This window comes from Lepidochelys olivacea (genome assembly GCF_965140295.1).
Source record: "Lepidochelys olivacea isolate rLepOli2 genome assembly, chromosome: 8".
NCBI lineage: Eukaryota > Metazoa > Chordata > Testudines > Cheloniidae > Lepidochelys > Lepidochelys olivacea.
In genome coordinates, this window is record NC_140418.1 from 96,976,582 (window position 1) to 96,997,847 (window position 21,266).

Here is a 21,266-nt window from a genome sequence, read left to right on the forward strand (position 1 = left end):
GAAGTGGATGCAACAGGCCTGCATAATGCATAATAGATCTAGAATTTTCACAAAACAATACAGACTATAACTTCATTAAGAGTTTTTAGAAACTTGGGCCTTGTTCATGTGTTTATGGGATGACTAGAATTCAAGACATATTCTTAAAATAATGGTTGGAGAACTTTTATGCTGATGGCTTTCCTAATCCAGACTGCACAACAAGTAGCAGCAGTCATCACAAGGAAAATAAATGAGTATACTCAAATGTTTAACACATTACCTGATAATAGACTGTCACTTCAGAGTTGGCATCCCCTCTGTTAAGGGTTTTCACCTTGCAGAGTAGGTGTGTGTTTGGCAGGTCTACCACTCGAAATTGAACAGGACATGGGTGTGGCAAGGGAAAGAACTGCAGTTTTCTGAAGGGAGTCCAAACAGCAAAGTGTCAAACACTTGTCCATTCCTTAACCCAAAACAAAGAACCATAATCTTCATAATCTAGGTGCCTCAATACTCAAAACAGCTTCAATCCCCTCCCCCTTCTACAACAAATCTAAAATCACATCCTACTTGAACAACCATCAGATCTGAACACCAAAACCAGAAGATTTCCAGAAAATAGTGACACTATAGTTACAACATTTCTTTTTAAAAAAAGGAAATTTCAATTGTTTACAACATTTTTCTCCTCTCCACAAAAGAAAAGTAAATGTTAACCAAGACTTATAACTTTGTAATATAATTATAGTTCCCAAGGGTGAAAGGTGAAAGAACCAAAGAGAGATACTCACAGAACAACATAATTCAGAAAATCCTTTGATTCCTAGGAGATAAAACATAAACATAGCTTTATTTAGAAGAATGGGATTATTAGCCCTTTAAGCATCAGCTCCAATACATTCTACATCCATCCAGAAAGGGGCCAGCAAATACAGAACTGTCCAGTCCTCCCCAGCTTTGCCACATAGTACAGCATTTTGGCTAGAGGTTAGCCCAGCAACAAGTCTCTCACTTCCCCTACAAGGTGACAGCATGATCTCATCTATGTTATTCTGTGGGAAGAAACAGACATCTCCAATCCAGTCTCTTGTTTGGGAGTTTGTAGCCTCTCAACAAGGCCAGCGTGGAAGACAGGAAAGAAGAAAGGAAATGAGAGAAATGATTTACAGAGTCTGCTGAGACTCTAAGCTTCAAGGGATATGCACAAAAGGAGTCAGTGAGAATCTGCGAAAGAGCAGCTTGGGCACCTGCTGAGGCAGTGCCAACAAACAAGAGAAAAACAGCTGTTTATGGTAAGTGCTGCAGGACCTCGCTGTGCAACTGCAGGGCATCCAGGGTCCTGAAATTCATTTAGCTCACAAACTACAGCACTTAGTGCAAAACATCTCAAACGCTCCATAATACCCATCCATCACTAAACCTCAATTTCTCCTAACAGCCGATGCCCATGTTTGTCATTACAAGAATCCCCACTCCCGCCAATATAGGGGTGTATTTCCCAAAAGGCTTGACGATCTAAGGACAAATGTTACCGATCAAGGAAAAACTGATGAACACAAAGCAAAGACAGCAAATGGGTTCATGCACCATACTCACTGATCACACAACGTTTGTGACACTGCATCAATGGGGCCAAACCCTGTTATATCCATGTTTTAAAAAGCCAGTTAGACTAGATCAGACCTATGGCTGGATCCAGCAGTCCCCAGGAAAAAGCCTTCACCGACTTCAATAGGAGTTTTGTAAGAGTAAAGATAACAGAACTGGACCCTAGCGAGGCTTAACATGGTTTGACTTTGCTACATAGGCTGTACCTACATTGGCAGTTTTAGAGAAGTTTTCCACAGTTGTACCAGCACCAGGGGAGCTCCACTGGTAACAAACACTGGGAGCACAAGTGCGAACAGGCTTTGGCCTTTTTTACCACCACGCAGTTTAAAAATTACTGAGCATATTTAAACAACATGGGGGGAAAATCAGCAGTGGCCAGTCTACATTTGCTGTCCCATAGGTTAACAGGGTAAGTTGCACTTCCATGAGATACCCCTAAAACTGCTAGTATAACAAGCAAAGTTATAGGCTGGCAAAACAGTGTTATAAATGTGGTTTGTGGCAACTGTGTTTGAACAACTTCTAAAAGTGGTGGTTTGACCAATTAATATAGACTTCCAGCTTCAGCTGCTAAGAATAGTACTCACTCTGCTTGTGACGTTTCCTTGCACTAGCCCCTCCACATATAGATGTGATTTGAAGCCCTTAACAAAGGATGAGAGGGACTCAGTGTAAAGGCCCTTCATTAATCTCCTGTATCTATCTATCATAGACCACTTGCCATGCTCCAAAATTAAAGAATGCACATCTCTGTAATAAACAACAAAAAAGAATAGTTTTAATTAAGTGTCAATTCAGAATGTGTTGCCCAATAGGGACTTTAAATCCTGAACTACTTCTATCCACGCTCTGTGACCAGCACAATTTCAGCTAATCCTAACCAGAAATACCAAAGTACTGGTTAATCTGCCCTAGAGCTTCAGTCCTACCTCAGCTCCAAAATGTCTCGGGTAACCTGAGCCCTCAGTGGCACAACTGCTTTGGAATATCCCTGGGGGAAGACTTAAATACTGGTTCCCAGGATAACACTGTACACTGCTTTTGAATTTTGCCAGGATGTGTCATAACGCAGATTGTTTTTCTTTTCTAGGCCACTTATTTAACTCTGTGGACCTCTATTTCAGACTGCTGGTGTTTTTTAACCCACAATGTTACTCAGCCAGCTATAGGAACTCCACAAAGTAAGCTGTCATCAGAAGCAGAATTGCAGAGTAGCACAGGCTGTTTAAACAACAGAAGAACATATTAATAAAAACATCTTAAATTTTCACTCTATATATTTGAAAACTGAACAGGCAGAGGGTTAATTATAAGGTCCAACCAGTAAGAGCTGAAGCCAACTCTACCTCCCTCCCTCTCCTCCTACTCCCCCCCCCCCAGCATCTCCCAGCAATATCAAGCCTGGAGGAAATAGAAGTGAACCCAAATATGCTATGAGGGCTAATGTGATTCTTGGATGTAGGGAGGAGGTATGAACCATTGATAAGATGATCATTGGAATACTGTGTCCGGTTCTGGTGTCCACACTTCAAAAAGGATGTTCAAAAATCGGAAAGGCAAAGCCAAAGGCAGCAGAGAAGGAACTGAGGGCGGGGGTTGGTTGCACAGCACTATGTAACCGCCTGTGGCAGCGCAAGATGGGGACAGCACATGTACAACCCAACCACGCACTGCTACCACAAATCTCCGATTACAAGTGCAGTGGCACACAATTAACTGTAGCCCTTGAATTTGATATTACTGTGTATGCCCCAGAATTTGACAGTACTATAGTCAGGTATCTTGTGTGTTCAGCCACTGTCAGCTGAAAACCAAACATCAAATAGCTGCATGTTTGCAATTTTTCTATCAGAATGGAAGGTTGGGACAAAAAGTGAAGGTTCCATTAAAATAGAGGGAATGTTTCGACAAAGACCTTGGTTTTAGGTGCCTCTAATTTGGAAGTTTATTGTTGTTATGACTAGAAATGCTTTGATGCTAAGGAGAATAATGAACTGTTATTGTCTGTTACTAGAGAAATTGTTAGACTATTAGAGGCTATTATGAATTATGTACTTTGTCTGGAGAAAATGTATAAAGAGTTTAGTAGAAAGGGTGCTTTGGAGCAGTTTGAGGAAGTTTTCTTTGGGCAAGGATCTGATATCTAAGTTCACCAGCAGCTAGATAGAAGGTGGGCCCCCCCCCCCCCGAAGCCTGGCTTCTGATTCCTCAAAACCATCTCTTGGATTTAAGTAAATAAAAATGTTTTAAGATGCTCTAAACCTACTGCAACAGCATATGTATAGGTCAGCTTGAGATCTCAAAAAAAAAAAAAAAAAAAGAAGTCATTTTCAGTGAAAGCAAAGACAGTTACCTTTTCCAGGTGTTCTTTGAGATGTGTTGCTCATGTCCATTCTATATTATGCTCATTCCATATTAGGTGTACGTGCTCGCCACATGCACCGATGCCGGAAGTTTTTCCCTCAGCAGTATCTGTAGGGGACGGGCTCTGGCTCCCTCTGGAGTGGCGCCCACATGGCATGGTATAAGGGGCACCACCGGCTCCCCCCCACCATCAGTTCCTTCTTGTTGGAAACTCTGACAGTGTGGAAGGAGAGCAGGTCACTGAATGGACATGAGCAACACATCTTGAAGAACACCAGTAACAAAAAAGGTAACTGTCTTTTCTTCTTCAAGCGCTTGCTCACATCCATTCCATATTAGGTGACTCCCAAGCAGTACCCCTGGAGGTGGGTAGGAGTTCATGGACATGTAGATTGCAACACAGCTCTGTCGAATCCGGCATCATCCCTGGCCTGATGAGTGATAGCATAATGAGCGGTAAATGTGTGAACAGATGACCACGTTGGGACTCTACAGATGTTTGGGAAAGGGATGTGCGCCAGGAAGGCCGCTGAAGACGCCTGTGCTCTTTTTGAGTGGGCTCTGACGATCGGCAGCAGCAGAACCCCCGCCAGGTTGTAACAAGTCTTTATGCATGACGTAATCCAATTGGAAATCCTCTGTGAGGACACGGGGTGATCCTATCCAGTGTAGCGACAAAGAGTTGAGTCAATTTTCGGAAAGGCTTGGTACATTCTAAGTAAAAAACCAAGGCCCTTCGGATGTCCAGGGCATGAAGACACCTCTCCTTGTACGGTTTGGGACAGAACACCGGGAGGAAGATGTCTTAGGTCACATGGAAAGCGGAGACCACCTTTAGCAGGAAGGCCGGGTGGGGCTGCTACTGAACCTTATCTTTGTAGAAGACCATGTACGGAGGTTCTGAGGTCAAGGCTTTAATTTTAGAGACCCGTCTTGCTGACGTCATTGCCACCAGCAACGCTGACAGATGGGAAAGGGAGCAGGAACCCAGCGGCTAAAAGGGCAAGCCAGTGAGCCTAAAGAGGACCAAGTTAAGATCCCACTGTGGGACAGGGGCCCATACCTGTGGGAAGAGTCTCTCAAGCCCCTTCAGGAATCTGACCGTCTTGTCATGGGAAAACACTGTCTGTCCTTGGATCAGTGGATGAAAGTGGAGATGGCCACAAGATGCACTCTAATGGAAGAGTGCGCCAGGCCCTGGTGCCTCAAATGAAGCAGGTAGTCCAGGACAGTCTGTATGGAGGAATGCGAGGGAGAGATGCCCCGTTCAGACGCCCAGAGGGAAAACCTCGTCCACTTGGCCAGGTAAGTCAGTCTAGTTGAGGGTTTCCTACTTTCCAGGAGGACCTGTTGCACTCCTTCTGAACAGGTCCACTCCTCCAGAATCAGCCACTCAGCATCCTCGCCGAGAGGTGAAGGGACCCGAGGTTGGGGTGTAGGAGTTGACCATAGTCCTGTGACAGCAGGTCCGATCCGTTGGGCAGGGGCCAGGGAGGGGCCGCTGACAGGCTCGTGAGCATGCTGAACCAGGGCTTGCGAGGCCATGTTGGGGCAATCATGACAACCTGTACCTTGTCTCTCTTGAACTTTGCCAGGGCCCTGCTGATTAACAGAATCAGAGGGAACGGGTACATCAGGCTCCCTGACCACGACAGGAGGAAGGCATCGGAGAGAGAGTCCTTACTTAGACCCTGTCGAGAACAAAACTTGAAGGGCTTCAGGCGTCAATGGCACCTGAAGCTGTCTGGGGTCTGCATCACTATCTAGAGTCACAGGCAAAGCATGGTATGGGCTGCACTGCTTGATTTGAGCGGGGGCCCAACTTCCCGAGGGGGATGTTGAGCTGCCCGACACGGATCTTGGCTCTCCCCCTGCCCTTTCCTTTCCTTGGTGGGAGGTAGGAGATCTTCCCCTCACAGTCTTTTTCGGCTGCTTGACTGGAGCCGTGGAGGGAGACTGGTGCCAGCTCGTGGACGGTGCCAAGAGAGCACTGCGCACAGAGGCCACGGTGCTCGGTGCGGAGTCAGACCGCTGCTCCTTTATCGGAGTGAGTGCCGACTCCATTAGGAATGCCCCTAGAGAGATATCGTGCTCCTTCTTTGTCCTAGGTTTGAAGGACTTGCAGATACAGAACTTGTCATTTATGTGCCCTTCACCTAAGCACCTTAGGCAGCTGGTATGTGGATTGCTGATGGGCATAGGCCATTTGCAGCGATTGCAGGGCTTAAAGCCTGGGGACTGGGGCATGGCCTGATCCCCGGCAGGGTCCCGTCCAGACTAACGAAGAGTTCGAGAACTACTACTCAGGGTAACTAAGAAACTACTAACTATATATAACTATTTTACAGGATTTCAAAGTTTGCAAGAACAGAGAAGGAACCAATGCTAGCCGAAGCAGCAGATGTTCCAGCAACATCACTGGCGGCAAAAATGAACTAAGGGTGGGGGGAGCTGGCAGTGCCTGTTATACCTTGCCATATGGGCGCCACTCCAGAGGGTGCCAAAGCCGGTCCCCTACGGATATTGCTGAGGGAAAAACTTCTGGCACCGGTGCATGTGGCGAGCACACACACCTAATATGGAATGGACATGAGCAAGCACTCTAAGAAGACCTTTAGCTTGTGCCAATTATTTATCAGAGAGATGAGCTGTGCCCCATTGATTTATTGCTTACCGCCTGGAGAGAAACAGATAACTAAACTGCTTTGGGTTCTGAAAACCCCGGGTAATAGGACCTTCCAGGATAAAAAGTGGAAATGGGCAAGTGGCCGCGAAGGACACCGCTTTTCAGAAGATTCCGGAAGATTGTAGCATAGGCGTCTTGATCCCACAAATGGAAATATGCAGAGGCCACTCAAGAACCATAATTATTTGGGGGGTGGGGCATGGAATGAAAAAAAATTCTTTTCCCCAATTCGTAATCCAAAAGACTTGTTTCTAGGTATGTACAGATATGAACATAAGAACTGTGGAAGTATAACATTGCATAAGGGGACATGCTGGATACATTGTATATGAGAGGGCATGCCAAAACATGTTACAAAGTATCTGAGGGAGCACACGTAGGGACAGTTAGCTTTTGAATGGAGAAGCAATTAAGATAGAGCCAGCACGTCTAAGAAGCAAGCATCAGAATGGAAGGTGTGAAGGGCAATTAGTTAACTGGAAGCTGTTAAAGGAGACTGTTAAGGGTGGCAGGTAATTGAAGATACGTGACTAGTCTCAGGGATCTCGAAGGGTGGTGACTAAAATCTTTTTCTTCTTTTGTCTGTAACTTCTCTGTAACTTGTTCTCCAAAAAACTGTATAAATCAAAAGACACAAGCCCCACTCGGGGGGCTCACTTCTAAATGTATTATTAGCAGAGCAGCTTTGCTAATAAAACAGAGTGGTCTGATAAATTGTGAGTCTGAGTCAAACTTTGACAGAACGGCCATACTGGGTCAGACCAGTAGTCCATCTAGCCCAGTATCCTGTCTTTTGACAGTGGCCAATACCAGGTGTTTGAAAGGGAATAAACAGAACAGGCAATCATTGAGTGATCCATCACCAGTCGTCCTCTCTCAGCTTTTGGCAGTCAAGAGGCTAGGGACACGCAAAGCATTGGATTGGAGCCCTGATCATCTTGGCTAATAGCCATTGATGGACCTATCCTCCAGGAACTTGCATTCTGGATTTTGAACACCGTTATAATTTTGGCCTTCAAACTTTCCCAGGCAATGAGCTCCACAGGTTGACTGTGCGTTGTGTGAAGAATTCCTTTTGTTTGTTTTAAACATGCTGCCCACTAATTTCATTGGGTGACCCCTGGTTCTTGTGATATGTGAAGAAGTAAACACCACATCGCTCACTTTCTCCGCACCATTCATGATTTTGTAGACCTCTATCATATTCCCCCCTCACTCGTATCTTTTCCAAGCTCAAAATGCCCAGGCTTTTTTCATCTCTCCTCAGATGGAAGCTGTTCCATATACTTAATCATTTTTGTTGCCCTTCTCTGTACCTTTTCCAATTTTGATATATCTTTTTTTGAGATGGGACGACCAGAACTGCATTCAATATTCAAAGTGTGGGCATTCCATGGGTTTATATAATTGCATTATGATATTTTCTGTCTCATTATTTATCCCCTTCCTAGTAATTCCTAAAATTCTGTTAGCTTTTTTGACTGCTGCTACACACTGAGGATTGTTTTCAGATAAATATCTATATCATCTCCAAGATCTCATTCTTTAAATCAGCTAATTTAGATCCCATCATTTTGTATGAATAGTTGGGACTATGTTTTCCAATGTGCATTACTTTCCATTTATCAACACCGAATTTCATCTTCCAGCCTGTTGCCCAGTCACCCAGTTTTGTGAGATTCCTTTGTAACTCTTTGCAATCTACTTTGGACTTAGCTATCTTGAATAATTTTGTACTGTCTGCAAATTTTGCCATCTCACTGTTTACCCCCTTTTCCAGATCATTTATGAATATGTTGAACAGCACTAGTCCCAGTACAGATCCCTGGAAGATACCGCTATTTACCTCTCTCTCTCCATTCTGAAAACTGACCATTTATTCCTACCTTTTGTTTCCTATCTTTTAACCAATTACTGATCCATGAGAGGACATTCCCTCTTATCCCAGGACTGCTTACTTTGCTTAAGAACCTCTGGTGAGGGATCTTGTCAAAGGCTTTCTGACAGGCCAAGTACACTCTATCCATTGGATCACCCTAGATGTCCAGATGTTTGTTGACCCCCTCCAAGAATTCTAATAAACTGAGGCATGATTTCCCTGTTCAAAAGCTGTGTTGACTCTTCCCCAACCAATCCAGTTCATCCAAGTGTCTGATAATTCTGTTCTTTACTATAGTTTTAATCAATTTGCCTTGTACTGAAGTTAGCTTTACCGGCCTGTACTGTAATTGCCAGGATCACCTCTGGAACCTTTTTTTAAAAATTGGTGTCATATTAGCAATCCTTCAGTCATCTGGTACAGAAGCGGATTTACATACCACACTTAGCAGTTCTGAAATTTCATATCTGAGTTCCTTCAGAACTCTTGGGTGAATACCATCTGGTCCTGGTGTCTTTTTACTGTTTACTTTATCAATTTGTTTCAAAACCTCCTCTACTAACATCTCAATTTGGGACAGTTCCTCAGATTTGTCACTGAAAAAGAATGCCCTAGGTGTGGGAATTTCCCTCACAGCCTCTGTAGTGAAGAACGATGCAAAGAATTCATTTAGCTTCTCCACAACGGCCTTATCTTCCTTTAGCACCTTGATCATCCAGTGGCCCCACTGATTGCTTGGCAGGCTTCCTGCTACTGGTGTACTTAAAAAAAAAATTACTTTTAATCTTTGAGGCTTTAGGTAGTTGCTCTTCAAATTCTTTTCTGGCCTGCCTAACTGTGCGTTTACACTTGATTTGTGAGACTTTATGCTCCTTTCTATTTTCTTCAGTAGGATTTAACTTCCAATTTTTAATGGATGCCTTTTGGCTTCTTTCACTTTGTTGTTTAGCCATGGTAGCACTTTTTTGGTCCTCTATGTTTTTTAATTTGGGGTATACATTTAATTTGAGCCTCTATTATGGTGTTTTTTTTAAGTTTCTGTGCAGTTTGCAGGCATTTCACTTTTATGACTGTGCCTTTCAACTTCCATTTAACTAGCTTCCTCATTTCTATGTAGTTCCCCTTTCTGAAGTTAAATGATACAGCGGTGGGCTTCTTTGGCATTTTCCCCCCATACACAAATGTTAAATTTAATTCCACTATAGTTTATCTAATTAACCTTCTCACAGACACTCACTTGGCCAGCATCTCTGGCTTGATCAGAATATTAAAGTAAGTCTTTTTTAGCTGCTCTGTTATCATCTCAAAAACCGCTGGAGTAAAACTGAAGTCAGACAAGTGGTCAATGATGAGCTGAAAGAGCAGCTGGAAAGAAAATAAAATATGGTTTTCTGAACCATTTTTACCAAATAGAAGAATATTTTTTTGCCAGAGAAGATTATTTTGAATTATATCTTATATGAAAAAGGAGGCTCATCTAATAATCCATGGATCAACGTGAACTGAACCGTACAGATCTAGTAAACATTCTAATAAGGTCTTGAATAAATACATTAATTGGTTAAGAATAAGCTAACAACTGCCAGGATATCTCATGCTCAGAACATTCAGATCAATGAAGAATTTTGTTAAATCTGTACGGATCTCATTAAGGTTAAAAGAAAACTAACTATTTTTTATAGCTAATTTTTAATAATGTAAAATGTATTCACAGTTTGTTTTATTGCAGTGTTATAAATTAAATGCATAAAACTCAGGAAATGAAAGTTAAGATTCTCCTAGTGTCAAACTCACCCACACTGCACAAATATTTTGACTGCCGTGTTTGTAATTTAGGTGAATTAATGCAGTTTTGACAATTTCAAGAGATTAAAAATCATGAGAAAGACACACAAAAATCATGAGATTGGCTCAGAAAATCATGAGTTTTTAAAAGAAGATTACATGGTTTTTTAGGTCTGTCCTTTGAGTTTTGAACTCCCCCTGCCGTGAGCGCACATGCGCATGTTTGCATGAATGCATTTTCCCTTTAAGACCTTCTCCACTCAGTTTATCCAGAACACCTTGTTCAGTTCTGGGAGAGCACTTCATCCAGTTCTCTGGGATCCAGAAAACTTAGTTTGACTCTAGATTTCGTCAGTCAGGATCCTTTATTTGGTGTTCAGAAAAGCTATATTGAGTTGATCAGACCCAAGTGTACATGGTGGGTATAGGGCGTACCACACATCCAATGTTACACAGAAAACCTCTTCCTTTATATACATTTACACATTACATTGCACCACACATTTTGGGATTGACTTGGTTACTTTTCAGGAACGAATCCATGTGCAGCATGCTCTGTAATGCATTCTCCACACTCCAACTACTCTTTACCTTCTCTCTACATTCCTAACTTATCTCTTCCACTGTTAGTAAGTGGTTTCCTGGTGTTCTCCTCTTACCTTAGCTGGCTCAGATATTCTGTTTTCTTAGCTTACTAACCTAGTTACTGATCTTATTTAGCACAAACATTCTGTTTTCAGCCTAATGATCCTACCTTCCTAACTCTATCCTTCCAGACATGAGGCCTCCCTTCACATACTAATTACTCATGACAGGCCAGACCTCAGCTACAGTGAGTGTGTGTATGTAAGCGAGAGAATTAGTGTTGCCCACTCTTACAAATGTATAGGGTAAGGTGATTTTGGTCCTGCTGCAGAAGCTCTCACCCCATGTCCACCCATCCCATGCCCAGCAATTAATCCTTTTCCCACATCCCCCCATTCGTTCTGTCCCCACCAAGTTCAGCACCCACATCAGTCCCCAGCCTCCTCAGTTCAGCCCCCACAACCCATTGCCCCACCACCTCTGCTCCTTCTAGGGGTTTCACCCTCCTCTCCCAGACCTGGGGAGAGGGGAGCTGCTGCAGGGTTCCCTCTTCCCCTTTGCAGACTAAGGGGGGCAAGCTCCAGGGTTCTTTACCCCCTTCTGCCCTTCCCAGGCAGGGTGCAGTGGAGGGAGAATGGGAAGGAGGAGCCAAGGTACCATCCTGTCAATTTTTCTCACAGAAGGGGATAGGGGAGCAAGGGAAGGAGCCAGAGCTGCCCTGAGCTGCTGGGCTCTTTGCTCCCTTCTTCTCCTCCCCTCCAGTGAGAATGGCAGGCAGAGCGGACCAGGAAGGAGGGAGCAGAGCTGCACTGAGCTGCTGGACTCTTTGCTCTCTCCGCCATCCCTGTGAGAAAGGCAAGGGGAGGGGAGAGATTCTGTTAGCTTTTGGCAGGCTGAACTTCATGAAGGGGCTGGAGGATATCACGAGACAAACTCTAGCACCTTCTGAAATCCCATTATGCACCAAAAAAAAAAAAGTCATGGGAGCTGGAACTACTGTTAACATTACCAAGAAAATAATTTGCTCAATATGTAAGGATCCTGTCATCAGTGGCTGCGTTTGCAACTGATCTTCTACACCACCGATGGGTGGAGTTAATCCCATATCAAAGATTCTTCATGTAGATAGGGAACCCTGTCATATTGAACAAATAATCAACAGTCACAGGCACCAGCAGGTACCACAGAAGAGCAGTTGGGAACACACCTGTTGACAACAGGAGCTATACTTATCCAGGCAATGGCAGCAGCAGTCAGCAACTGATATGCCCATCAAGCCTGTTGCCCATACAGCCTATTAGGCATTGCCTGTTGCCCACCAGCCAATGCATCACCATGCTTCTCCCTTGCTTGTCTACGCTCCATGACCCAGATCTGCTCCCTCTCTTGATGGTAGCTCACCCTTCTTGCTCTCTTCCATGCTGTGTTCTTTGCTTCCCACTCCAATTCCACATGACATGGGGTATCTATGCCTCCCCACAGATCCCCCTCACCTTTTTTCTTCGTCTCTAGGACACTCCTACAATCAGGGGGAACTTGCATCTTATCCATCTTTGTCTGGAAGGGCTATTCAGAAGTCACAGCTGTTTGAGGAGTGCACCAGCTGTGCTCCTACTGCAGTCCCCCTAGTGGAGTCACCCCTTCTAATTTTCTCCCCCAAATCTCCATGGCCTTCAGACCTTATCACTGAACACATACCTTTAAAAAAAAACCTCACCCCAAAAGATATTAATATGATTACATTTACACACACATCACAGAAAGACATGGTCAGTATTTACAAAAAACTATGAAAACTTAAATTATAATTAAGGTTCTTTATAACTCCACATACCCAGTGCTTTAAAGTGAAGAAAATTAGAAGTTAAAGTTCTTCACATCTGCATACTTAGCTATTTAAAAAAAAAAGTATGTATCATTTCAATAAGTGTTCTAAGGCATTATGTAATGGGATATAATCACATTTATCTACTAGATAAACAAACATTCAAATCTTTTTAAGGAAAGCTGAGTGTGTGCATGCACACAAATGCATACAATAAAGAAGGTAGAGGTTTAAGGTCTACATCATATTTTCTGTTATTTGGTATTATATATAAATATTAAACCAAAGTGAGGCACCTTTCAAAACAGCAACTTTCCTTACAAAATGTTTAAAATACTCCTGCCTCTTTGTTGTGTCCACATGCTCAGCTGCCCTTCTCCTGTCTCAAGGTACATATATCTCAGAGAGCAAAGATGGCAACTTCCTGATTCATTGTTAGTTTGCTATTACATGACAAAGATATCCTCCTAATCACTCCATGCAATTAAAGAATAATCTTTTTTAAAACTTTGGTTAAGATAAAATAAAGTATGTCAGATTTTACTTTTAGAATCTTTTAATTGGATTTTCATGCCCCAATGCATCAAAGAGCCTGGTTCTTTCTCCCTTCCTACCCACCCATTATCAATCTTTGTCACAATGTCTCCCTGTTAACCTGCAAATCTGCACTCACTGATCCTGCTGGTTTCTGAGCGACTCTTCAGGAAGTCCATGAGTTAACTGGACTAATAGTATGCAAAACTATTATCAATAAATAGTTGAAAAACCATAAATAGATTAATTGAAATTAAGACACCAATATTTCAGGCCTTTGAGTTGTTTAGAAAGTGAATTTCAGCAAAAGGTTAGTTGGTCTGTAAGGTAAGGAGGACATAGCAATAGTACTTACAGGTAGTTTATGATTGAATCCTTTCACTCGAATGATCAAACCATGCTCTCCAGACACCAGTTTATATTCCAACTGAGCAACATTGGCTTCGTATGCCGGTTCAGCAAGGTTGTGAGAAAGGATATTTACAAAAGTCTCAAAAAGTACCATACTGCATGAATGAAGAAAGTGAGGGTGGGAAACAACAAGGGAGAGTGAAAAGAAACAGCCTTAAAGTCAATAGGTTTGAGAGTACACAGATAAAAAAAGTGTCCAATAGAAATAAACTATTTCACTGGGCAGCTAAAAACATTTAAAACTTAGAATTTAAAATAGTACAAAAACATTTATTTTTCTACAGAGATTTTTCTCTGGGCAAAGCAAAAACCTGAAACACAGGGTTCTGTATTTCTCTTTATTCAGGAAGCACACAAAGCTACTTAGTAGTTTTTTGAGATTAAATTTAAAATCTTTTTGGGTCAAAAGAAAAACTTATTCAAATTACAAAGTATTTCAGAACAGTATAACAATCAAGCCAACTACTGCAGGATATGTGGGTAAAAACCTACCTGGTATAAATAATGGACTTTTTTAGGCAACATGACAGCTTTCAGTCAAATTTGTTTGTGGAATATTGGGGTAATATAGAAAATTATGTGTTAATGCTATTTGTGTAAAGGCATTTGGGAGACTCACAATTTTATTTAGCATTGGAAGTGCTATAATGGAGAATTAATATGTACAGAATCATAAAATCCAGAGGAGAACAAAAAAAATTTAGGTTTAGAAAACATGACCTACAAGGAAAGGTTGAAAGAATTGGGCATGTTTCGTTCAGAAAAGAAAAGGATGAAGAGGACATGATAACACATTTCAAATATGTAAAAGGTTGTTATAAAGATGCCGGTGACCAATCGTTTTCCATATCCACTGAGGGTAGGACAAGTAGTAATTGGCTTAGTTTTCAGCAAGGAAGATTTAGGCTGGATATTAGGAAAAGCACTGTAACCATAAGAATAGTTAAGTCCTGGAATAAATTACCAAGAGAGGTTGCGGAATCCCCACCATTGGAGGTTTTATGAACAGATTAGACAAACACCTGTCAGGTATGATCTAGGTATACTTAATCCTGCCTCAGCACCAGGGATGGACAAGATGACTTCTTGAGGTCCCTTCCAGCCCTACATTTCTGTGATTTCTATGATCTTGAGGTTTGTTTCATTCAAAGGAAGGTCTATGGGTTGTTGTTTGTTTCACCTGAAGACAAATTTTAACTGCTAATGCTATACTACAATTATAGTTGTATCTTGTTCTGTAAGACAGATAAGAGAAAGATAAATCTTTACCTCTTTGCAGACTGCTGTATCAGTGGGGAGATCAGATGGAAACATACGTAAGCTGAAATTTGAACAAGGTTGACATGAGCAACTGTAGAAACAATAAAAAGAACTAGGAGTACTTGTGGCACCTTAGAGACTAACAAATTTATTTGAGCTTCCGTGGGCTAAAGCCCACTTCATCAGATGCATGCAATAGAAAATACATGCATCTGATGAAGTGGGCTTTAGCCCATGAAAGCTTATGCTCAAATAAATTTGTTAGTCTCTAAGATGACACAAGTACTCCTCGTTCTTTTTGCTAATACAGACTAACACAACTACCTCTCAAACCTGTAGAAACAATGGCAGCTTCAAACATGTATTTTTTTTCTCCAAACCATTTCTTATCTCCAGTTAATTTTCTATAAACTACATATAAGTGGTTATTCAGAGATGGTATTTTTATCTGTATTAAGTTATCACCTCCAACACTTACTCAATATTATCTTTTTAACTGAAGATTTAATGATAAGCATAAAGTTGTACTTCAGCTTGCAAAACATTGCTTTATATTACAGAATACTTAAGGAGCACACATTTTTGGTGACAACAAATAATACTTATACAGGATAAAATTCCTCAGGACAAATACCATATCTTTGTATGTTTGCATCATGTTTGCTTACGTAAATTAAGTTTACACTTTTCTTTCTAAAACAACCTAAAGATGCTGTACAACAAAAAATATCTATATTATATATATACCCTATTTTAAAAAGCTTCTCACTGAAAATTAAAATGAGTCATGTTTCTGAGCAGAACAGCAAAAATGGAAACAGTTTTCACGATTTATGATTCTAGATCACATTTCCTCAGTTTGCAGGGGGAAAAGAGAAGTTGGTTTGTTTTTTTAAAAACTACTGGGCCTCCAAACTCAAGTTTGGTTCTTTCCCTCTCAGGTACTGTCACCTGTAAGATGCTTTTGGTGCCAAATTCGGCCCTCAGTTACTCCATTAGAAGAATCAACACCTGTCAAGCAACTATTAAACAGTGGTATCAGAGATACTACAGTCTCTCCCTGTACTAATAAAAAAAAAAAACAGTAGCATCAGCTATAATGTCACTGTATTAGAGGTACTTTATTTTTAACGATCTACACTTCTATAGCACTTACCATTCAGCATTCTCAAATCTCTTTACAAACATTAATGGGCTAAACCTCACAACAATCCTGTAAGGAAGAGAAGTGTCATCTACATTTTATATCTGGTGAAATAAGACCCAAAGGGATAGAGCAGGACTGTAGAACGGGACACCTTCCAGGACCTTCTCGCGATCGGTCCACAACTGCAGTGATGGTGACTATCTTTTCCAGGTGGTCCCTGGATTGGGAATAGGTCGACGCCAGCCATTGCTGGAGGGGCCGCATGCGGAGCCTGGCATGACGGACCACATATGTGCAAGCTGCCATGTGGCCTAGCAGGCACAGGCACACCCTGGCCATTGTCAGGGGAAACGCGGACACTTCTGCAATGAGGTCCGTCAGGGCCTGAAACCTAAAGGTAGGAATGCTCTCGCCCAGGTCGAGTTGAGCATGGCCCTGATGAATTCTATCCTTTGAACTGGAACTAACGTGGTCTTTTTGTGGTTGACCAATAGTCCCAAGTAGCAGCACATGGCTTATAGTACAGCGACATCGTGTTGGACCTGAGCCTTGGAGCTGCCTTTGACCTGCCAGCCGTTGAGGTATGGGTAAATCTGGATACCCCGACGCCTGAGGTAGGCCACGACTACCGCCATGCACTTGGTAAACAACCTTGGTGCTATAGCCAGGCCAAACAGAACAACCGCAAACTGGTAGTGGGCTAAACCCACTGTAAAACAGAGAAAGCATCTGAGTCCTGGGAAGATCACTAAGTGAAAGTATGCGTCTTTCAGGTCAAGGGCGGCATACCAATCTCCCAGATCCAGGGAGGGGATAATGGAGGCCAGGGAGACCATGCAAAACTTTAGCTTCTTTAGGTATCTGTTGAGGTCTCACAGGTCCAGGATGGGACACAGATCATCCTTGGCCTTTAGGATCAGAAAATACAGGGAACAGAAACCCCTGTTCTGGTAAGGAGGCGGGACCTCCTCCACCACCCCAGCTCTAAGAGCCCCTGACCCTCTTGCTCAAGAAGACTCTCGTGAGAAGGGTCCCTGAAGAGGGACGGGGTGGGGGTGGAAATAAACTGGAGGGGGTAGCCGTACACCACTGTACTGAGGACTGCGTTATCGCCGACCACACTGGGAGGAAAAAAGAAAGGTAGTTGCAAAAAACTGGGAAAATCGGATCCAGAAACTAGACTGATAGCTCGCCCTCGGTCGTACCCTCAAAATGACTTTTTAGCTCCTTGCTTGGAGTGGGTTGAGCCTGACCAGGCAGAGGGTGGTGGCGGGTGGCTCGTATGCAGTCTATAGCCCTTGGGCTTTTTGTGCAGGCTCCCTTGCCCCTGGGGTAGTTGTGGTTTGAACTGCTTACGTGCCGGGCCCAGAACATGGAGCCCCAGGGTTTTTAGGGAGGTTCGGGAGTCCTTCAGCCAATGTCATTTGTTGTCCGCCTGCTCTGCAAACAGGGCCTGGCCATCGAAGGAGAGGTCCAAAATCGACTGCTGAGCCTCAGAGGACAACCCAGAGAGGAGCAACCAGGACGCTAGGCACATGGAGATGGTGAACACATGGTGCAGGCAGTGGAGTCTGCGCATCAGACACCACTTGAAGGGCCGCCCCTGGCAGCGGCTCTGCCCTCATCGAGGATCGCCCGGAATTCTTTATGGGAACCTTACGGGGGGGGGTGGCATTCTCGAACTTGGCCACGATTTGACAAATATTAAAATTGTAGCAGCCAAGGAAGGCCTGGTGGTTGGTCACCCTCAACTATAAACTAGATGAGGAATAAACTTTCTGTCCAAACAAGTCCAGTCTCCTGGAGTCTTTATTTTTGGAGGCAGCTCCAGATTGCCCCTGATGTTCCCTGTGATTAACTGCCTCGACCACCTGGGAATTTGGGGCACGATGGGAGTAAAGGTATTCGTGCCCCTTAGTCGGGACAAAGTACTTACGCTCTGCCCATTTGGAAATGGGGGGCAGAGAGGAGGGGGGTTTGCCACAAGGCATTGGATATCTTCAATACCCCTTCATGGAGGGGAAGGGCCACCCTAGCAGGGGCTGTGGAGGAGAGGATGTCGAACAGGGAGTCCACTTGCTTCTCCAACTCCTCCACCTGCAGGCCAAGGTTAAATGAGACCCTCTTCAAAAGCTCCTGGTGTGCCTTAGCGTCATCCTGAGAAACCGGCTGAGGGGGCTCCGTGATGGCCTCATCTGGTGACGAAGAGGAGGAGGCCGGTACCGCTGGTTCCATGGCATCCATAGGTGGTCCAGCAGGCTGTTTCCCTTGGTCCACATGGACTTGCATGGTCTTATCCCCTGGGGCCTCAAGCACCAGAGGGAGTTGGGTCGTTGAGACCACCGGCCTGTCCGAGGCACCCGACACCGAGCGGGCAGGCTGGGAGGGCTGGGTGAACCCCCATGGGTTCCTAGGGTACCACAGGGGGGTTTCAGTACCGACAATGCAGGCGGCACCGAGAGTCTGGGAGGCTGCCCCATGTGGAGCCTTGCACCGTACCAGAGCCATATCCAGAGCGATTGCTCCTTGGTGACCAGGATTCACTGGAGTGGTGAATCCATGCCTGGTGATAATCGTAGTTGCACCTAGAGGAGGACTTGTCCAAACGGAACATGCGCCTCCATGGGGACCTCGGTGACTGGCGGATCCGCAACAGAAGACCGACGATCCACGCCTCGCACTTTGAGGCTGGTACCGGGACAAGGAGCGGGACCTGGAGGTATCACAGGCTGGGCGCCAGGGGGATATCCTCGAATACGGTGACACCCATCTTTATGCATTTTCCCTGTACCCTGAGTTCCCAGATGTGCTCCATGGTCTTAAAGTGAAGCATCTGATGTTATTGTAGCAGGGGGAATCTGCAAGAATGGAACATCTGAGCAGGGTTTGATCAGTTCCTCTCACCAGCTCAGTGATTGTAGAACACACCGGGGAAATGACAGTAACCTGCCTAGTCTGTGTTGGTTTGGTTTGTAAACTGTTCAAAGCCCTCCATGTAGATCTCAGAGGTGTAATCTGGCATGTTGGAGTACAAAGACTCAAGATGACATGTGTCCCAGCAGTTGACAACAATCTCTTACAGTTAACTTGAGGACTTCCCTGAATCTTTGATATTGCCTTATACTCACCCATTTGTCTATACCCATCTGTTGTCTCTTCTCTTATACTTAGATTGTAAGGTTTTTGGGCAGGTACTATCTTTTTGTTCTTTGTACAGCACCTAGCACAATGGGATCCTGACATTGTAATGGCTCGTAGGCACTATGGTAACACAAATAGTATATAATAAAAAGTCCCAGGAAGGGTGAGGTTCCCCTGTAGGAGGGAATACATCATCAAGTCTCTTTAAGAATCTAGCAACCATAGTGTGTGAGAAGAAAAGGCCTTCCCTTAACACACTGGTGGTTTGCTGATATAGATGACGTGGTTTGCTGATATAGATGACAAGTAGACTCTCAAAGAAGAAGCAGAATCCATGAGACTTTAGATGGAGCACATAGTGTAGAATGAGAGATATCTTAGCTTGTGATGGGACCAATTGTTGACTCAATAAATAAGAGGAAAATCCTTTCCATCTATGGTCAAAGCATTTAAAAGTAGAGCTTTTCCTGGAGTGAAGCAGTGTAGTTTTCACCCTCTCTGAACATGACTTGTCTGTGATGATCAGCAAATTATCCTCTATGTTGCCAAAGAGTCTCTGTCTCTCGATTGGGATAGAGTACTTGTCCACTTCTCTGAGATAGGAGATTTTGAGACAGTGACAGAAAGAGAGGTGATTCTCTGGACAGCTATAACAGGTTTACACACCAGTGTTGTTTGGGTCATGCTGGGGCTACCAGACTGACTTTTGATCTGTCCTTGACTTTTCATTGCACTCTGAGAATGAGGTCTTTTGCTTTACTCCATCAGGAAGGTGTCCATTACTTTGTCTCTGCATGCTTTCATTCATTACAGCGGGCAATAAGGTATTGTCCTGAGATTCAAATAGGTCCACCTTTGGAATTCAAATAGGTCCACCTATGCCCACTTCCTGAAAAGCCTGGAAGTCACTGATGCTTTTGAGGACCATTTATGCTGGTTCTGAGTCCTCCTGCTAAGAGATTCTGCTTACACATTGTTTTCTCTTATCAGATGCAGAGCTATTGGATGAGAAACTAGAGATGGTCACTTTGCTCCTGAGCATATCATCAGAGCTGCTGCTTGAAAGAAGAGGAGGTGAATTGTGTTGAGGAATGCTGGAGGTTTTTGTTCTTCTAGTGTTGAGGTCCCCTCTGGTAGGCTTGTGTTGGGTGTGATTAGAACCTCCTTTGAAAGTAGTAGGTCTAAAAAGTTGTTGATTAATCCTGCTTTGCAATTGGAAAGCCGACAGGAGGATTACTCCTGAGGGCATTCTGTGCCAAAAAATGAAAAATTCTGCAAGTTTTATTTGTCAATAAATAAATACAGAGGCTCCAGCATGGCAGTGGGGAGCACAGGTCACTGGCTGCACAAAGGTGGGAGATCACCCTGCAGCCTCCCCAACCCAGGGACACAGACTCTGTGGTGAGACTGCACTTGACCCTGACAAAGCACAAGGCCTGGCCTGTCCCAGAAGCACCCTTGCACCTTCTTTTTGCTTCCCTATCAGAAAGTCATTTTTCTGCAGGGAAACAAAGAAATCTGCGGGGGACATGAATTCTGCATACGCACAGTGGCGCAGAATGCCCCCAGAAGTAGAGGATGAATGCGTCTCAGAAGAACTGTAGGGCTGGGGAAGGCCAAAGGATCTAGCTGTGACCCTGCTGGATATGATCTTCTCAAGTACTTTTACTATGCTTCTCGTTAAAGAGGCTCTGGGATTCTGTAGTCAGGCCTGAGGGGCAGAACCGGGAATATCTTTGGTGTACAAGGGAGTAGCCACAATCTGAGAAGGGGCCTAGGGCTAAGGCCTGGAGAAATAGAAGGGGTTTGTGGGACTTGTATGGGTGAAACTTCTTCAGACACCACACCAGCCTGCTTGGGGCCATGGCCTCCAGTGCTAGAAGCTGTGAGTGCTGCTCTGAGGATGCTGACACTGAGAATCATGTGTCAGAGTGCCAGGTGGTTAAGATTCACAGTTCTTCTTCTTCTTCCTCTTATGTTGAATATACTCAGTGCTGGAGTGCATACATTTTTCCTTCTGTTCAGAAGGTGGGTCTTTAGAAACATCCTCCAGGGC

The 21,266-nt window shown here is 43.9% G+C and overlaps 1 protein-coding gene across 1 annotated transcript in view; it reads right to left on the reverse strand.

Annotated features, from left to right (window-relative positions):
* LOC311525251 (nardilysin-like) overlaps nucleotides 1–21,266 on the reverse strand; it is a gene marked incomplete at its 3' end in the record, with an annotated part of 85,970 nt that overhangs the window by 8,488 nt on the left and 56,216 nt on the right. The window contains exons 19-24 of the mRNA XM_084637204.1: nucleotides 14,932–14,983; nucleotides 13,607–13,757; nucleotides 9,760–9,887; nucleotides 2,181–2,343; nucleotides 774–805; nucleotides 263–401 (exon numbers count right to left, since the gene is read on the reverse strand). Of these exons, the coding sequence (XP_084493330.1) occupies nucleotides 263–401; nucleotides 774–805; nucleotides 2,181–2,343; nucleotides 9,760–9,887; nucleotides 13,607–13,757; nucleotides 14,932–14,983 (665 nt within the window). The remainder of the gene's footprint in view (nucleotides 1–262; nucleotides 402–773; nucleotides 806–2,180; nucleotides 2,344–9,759; nucleotides 9,888–13,606; nucleotides 13,758–14,931; nucleotides 14,984–21,266) is intronic.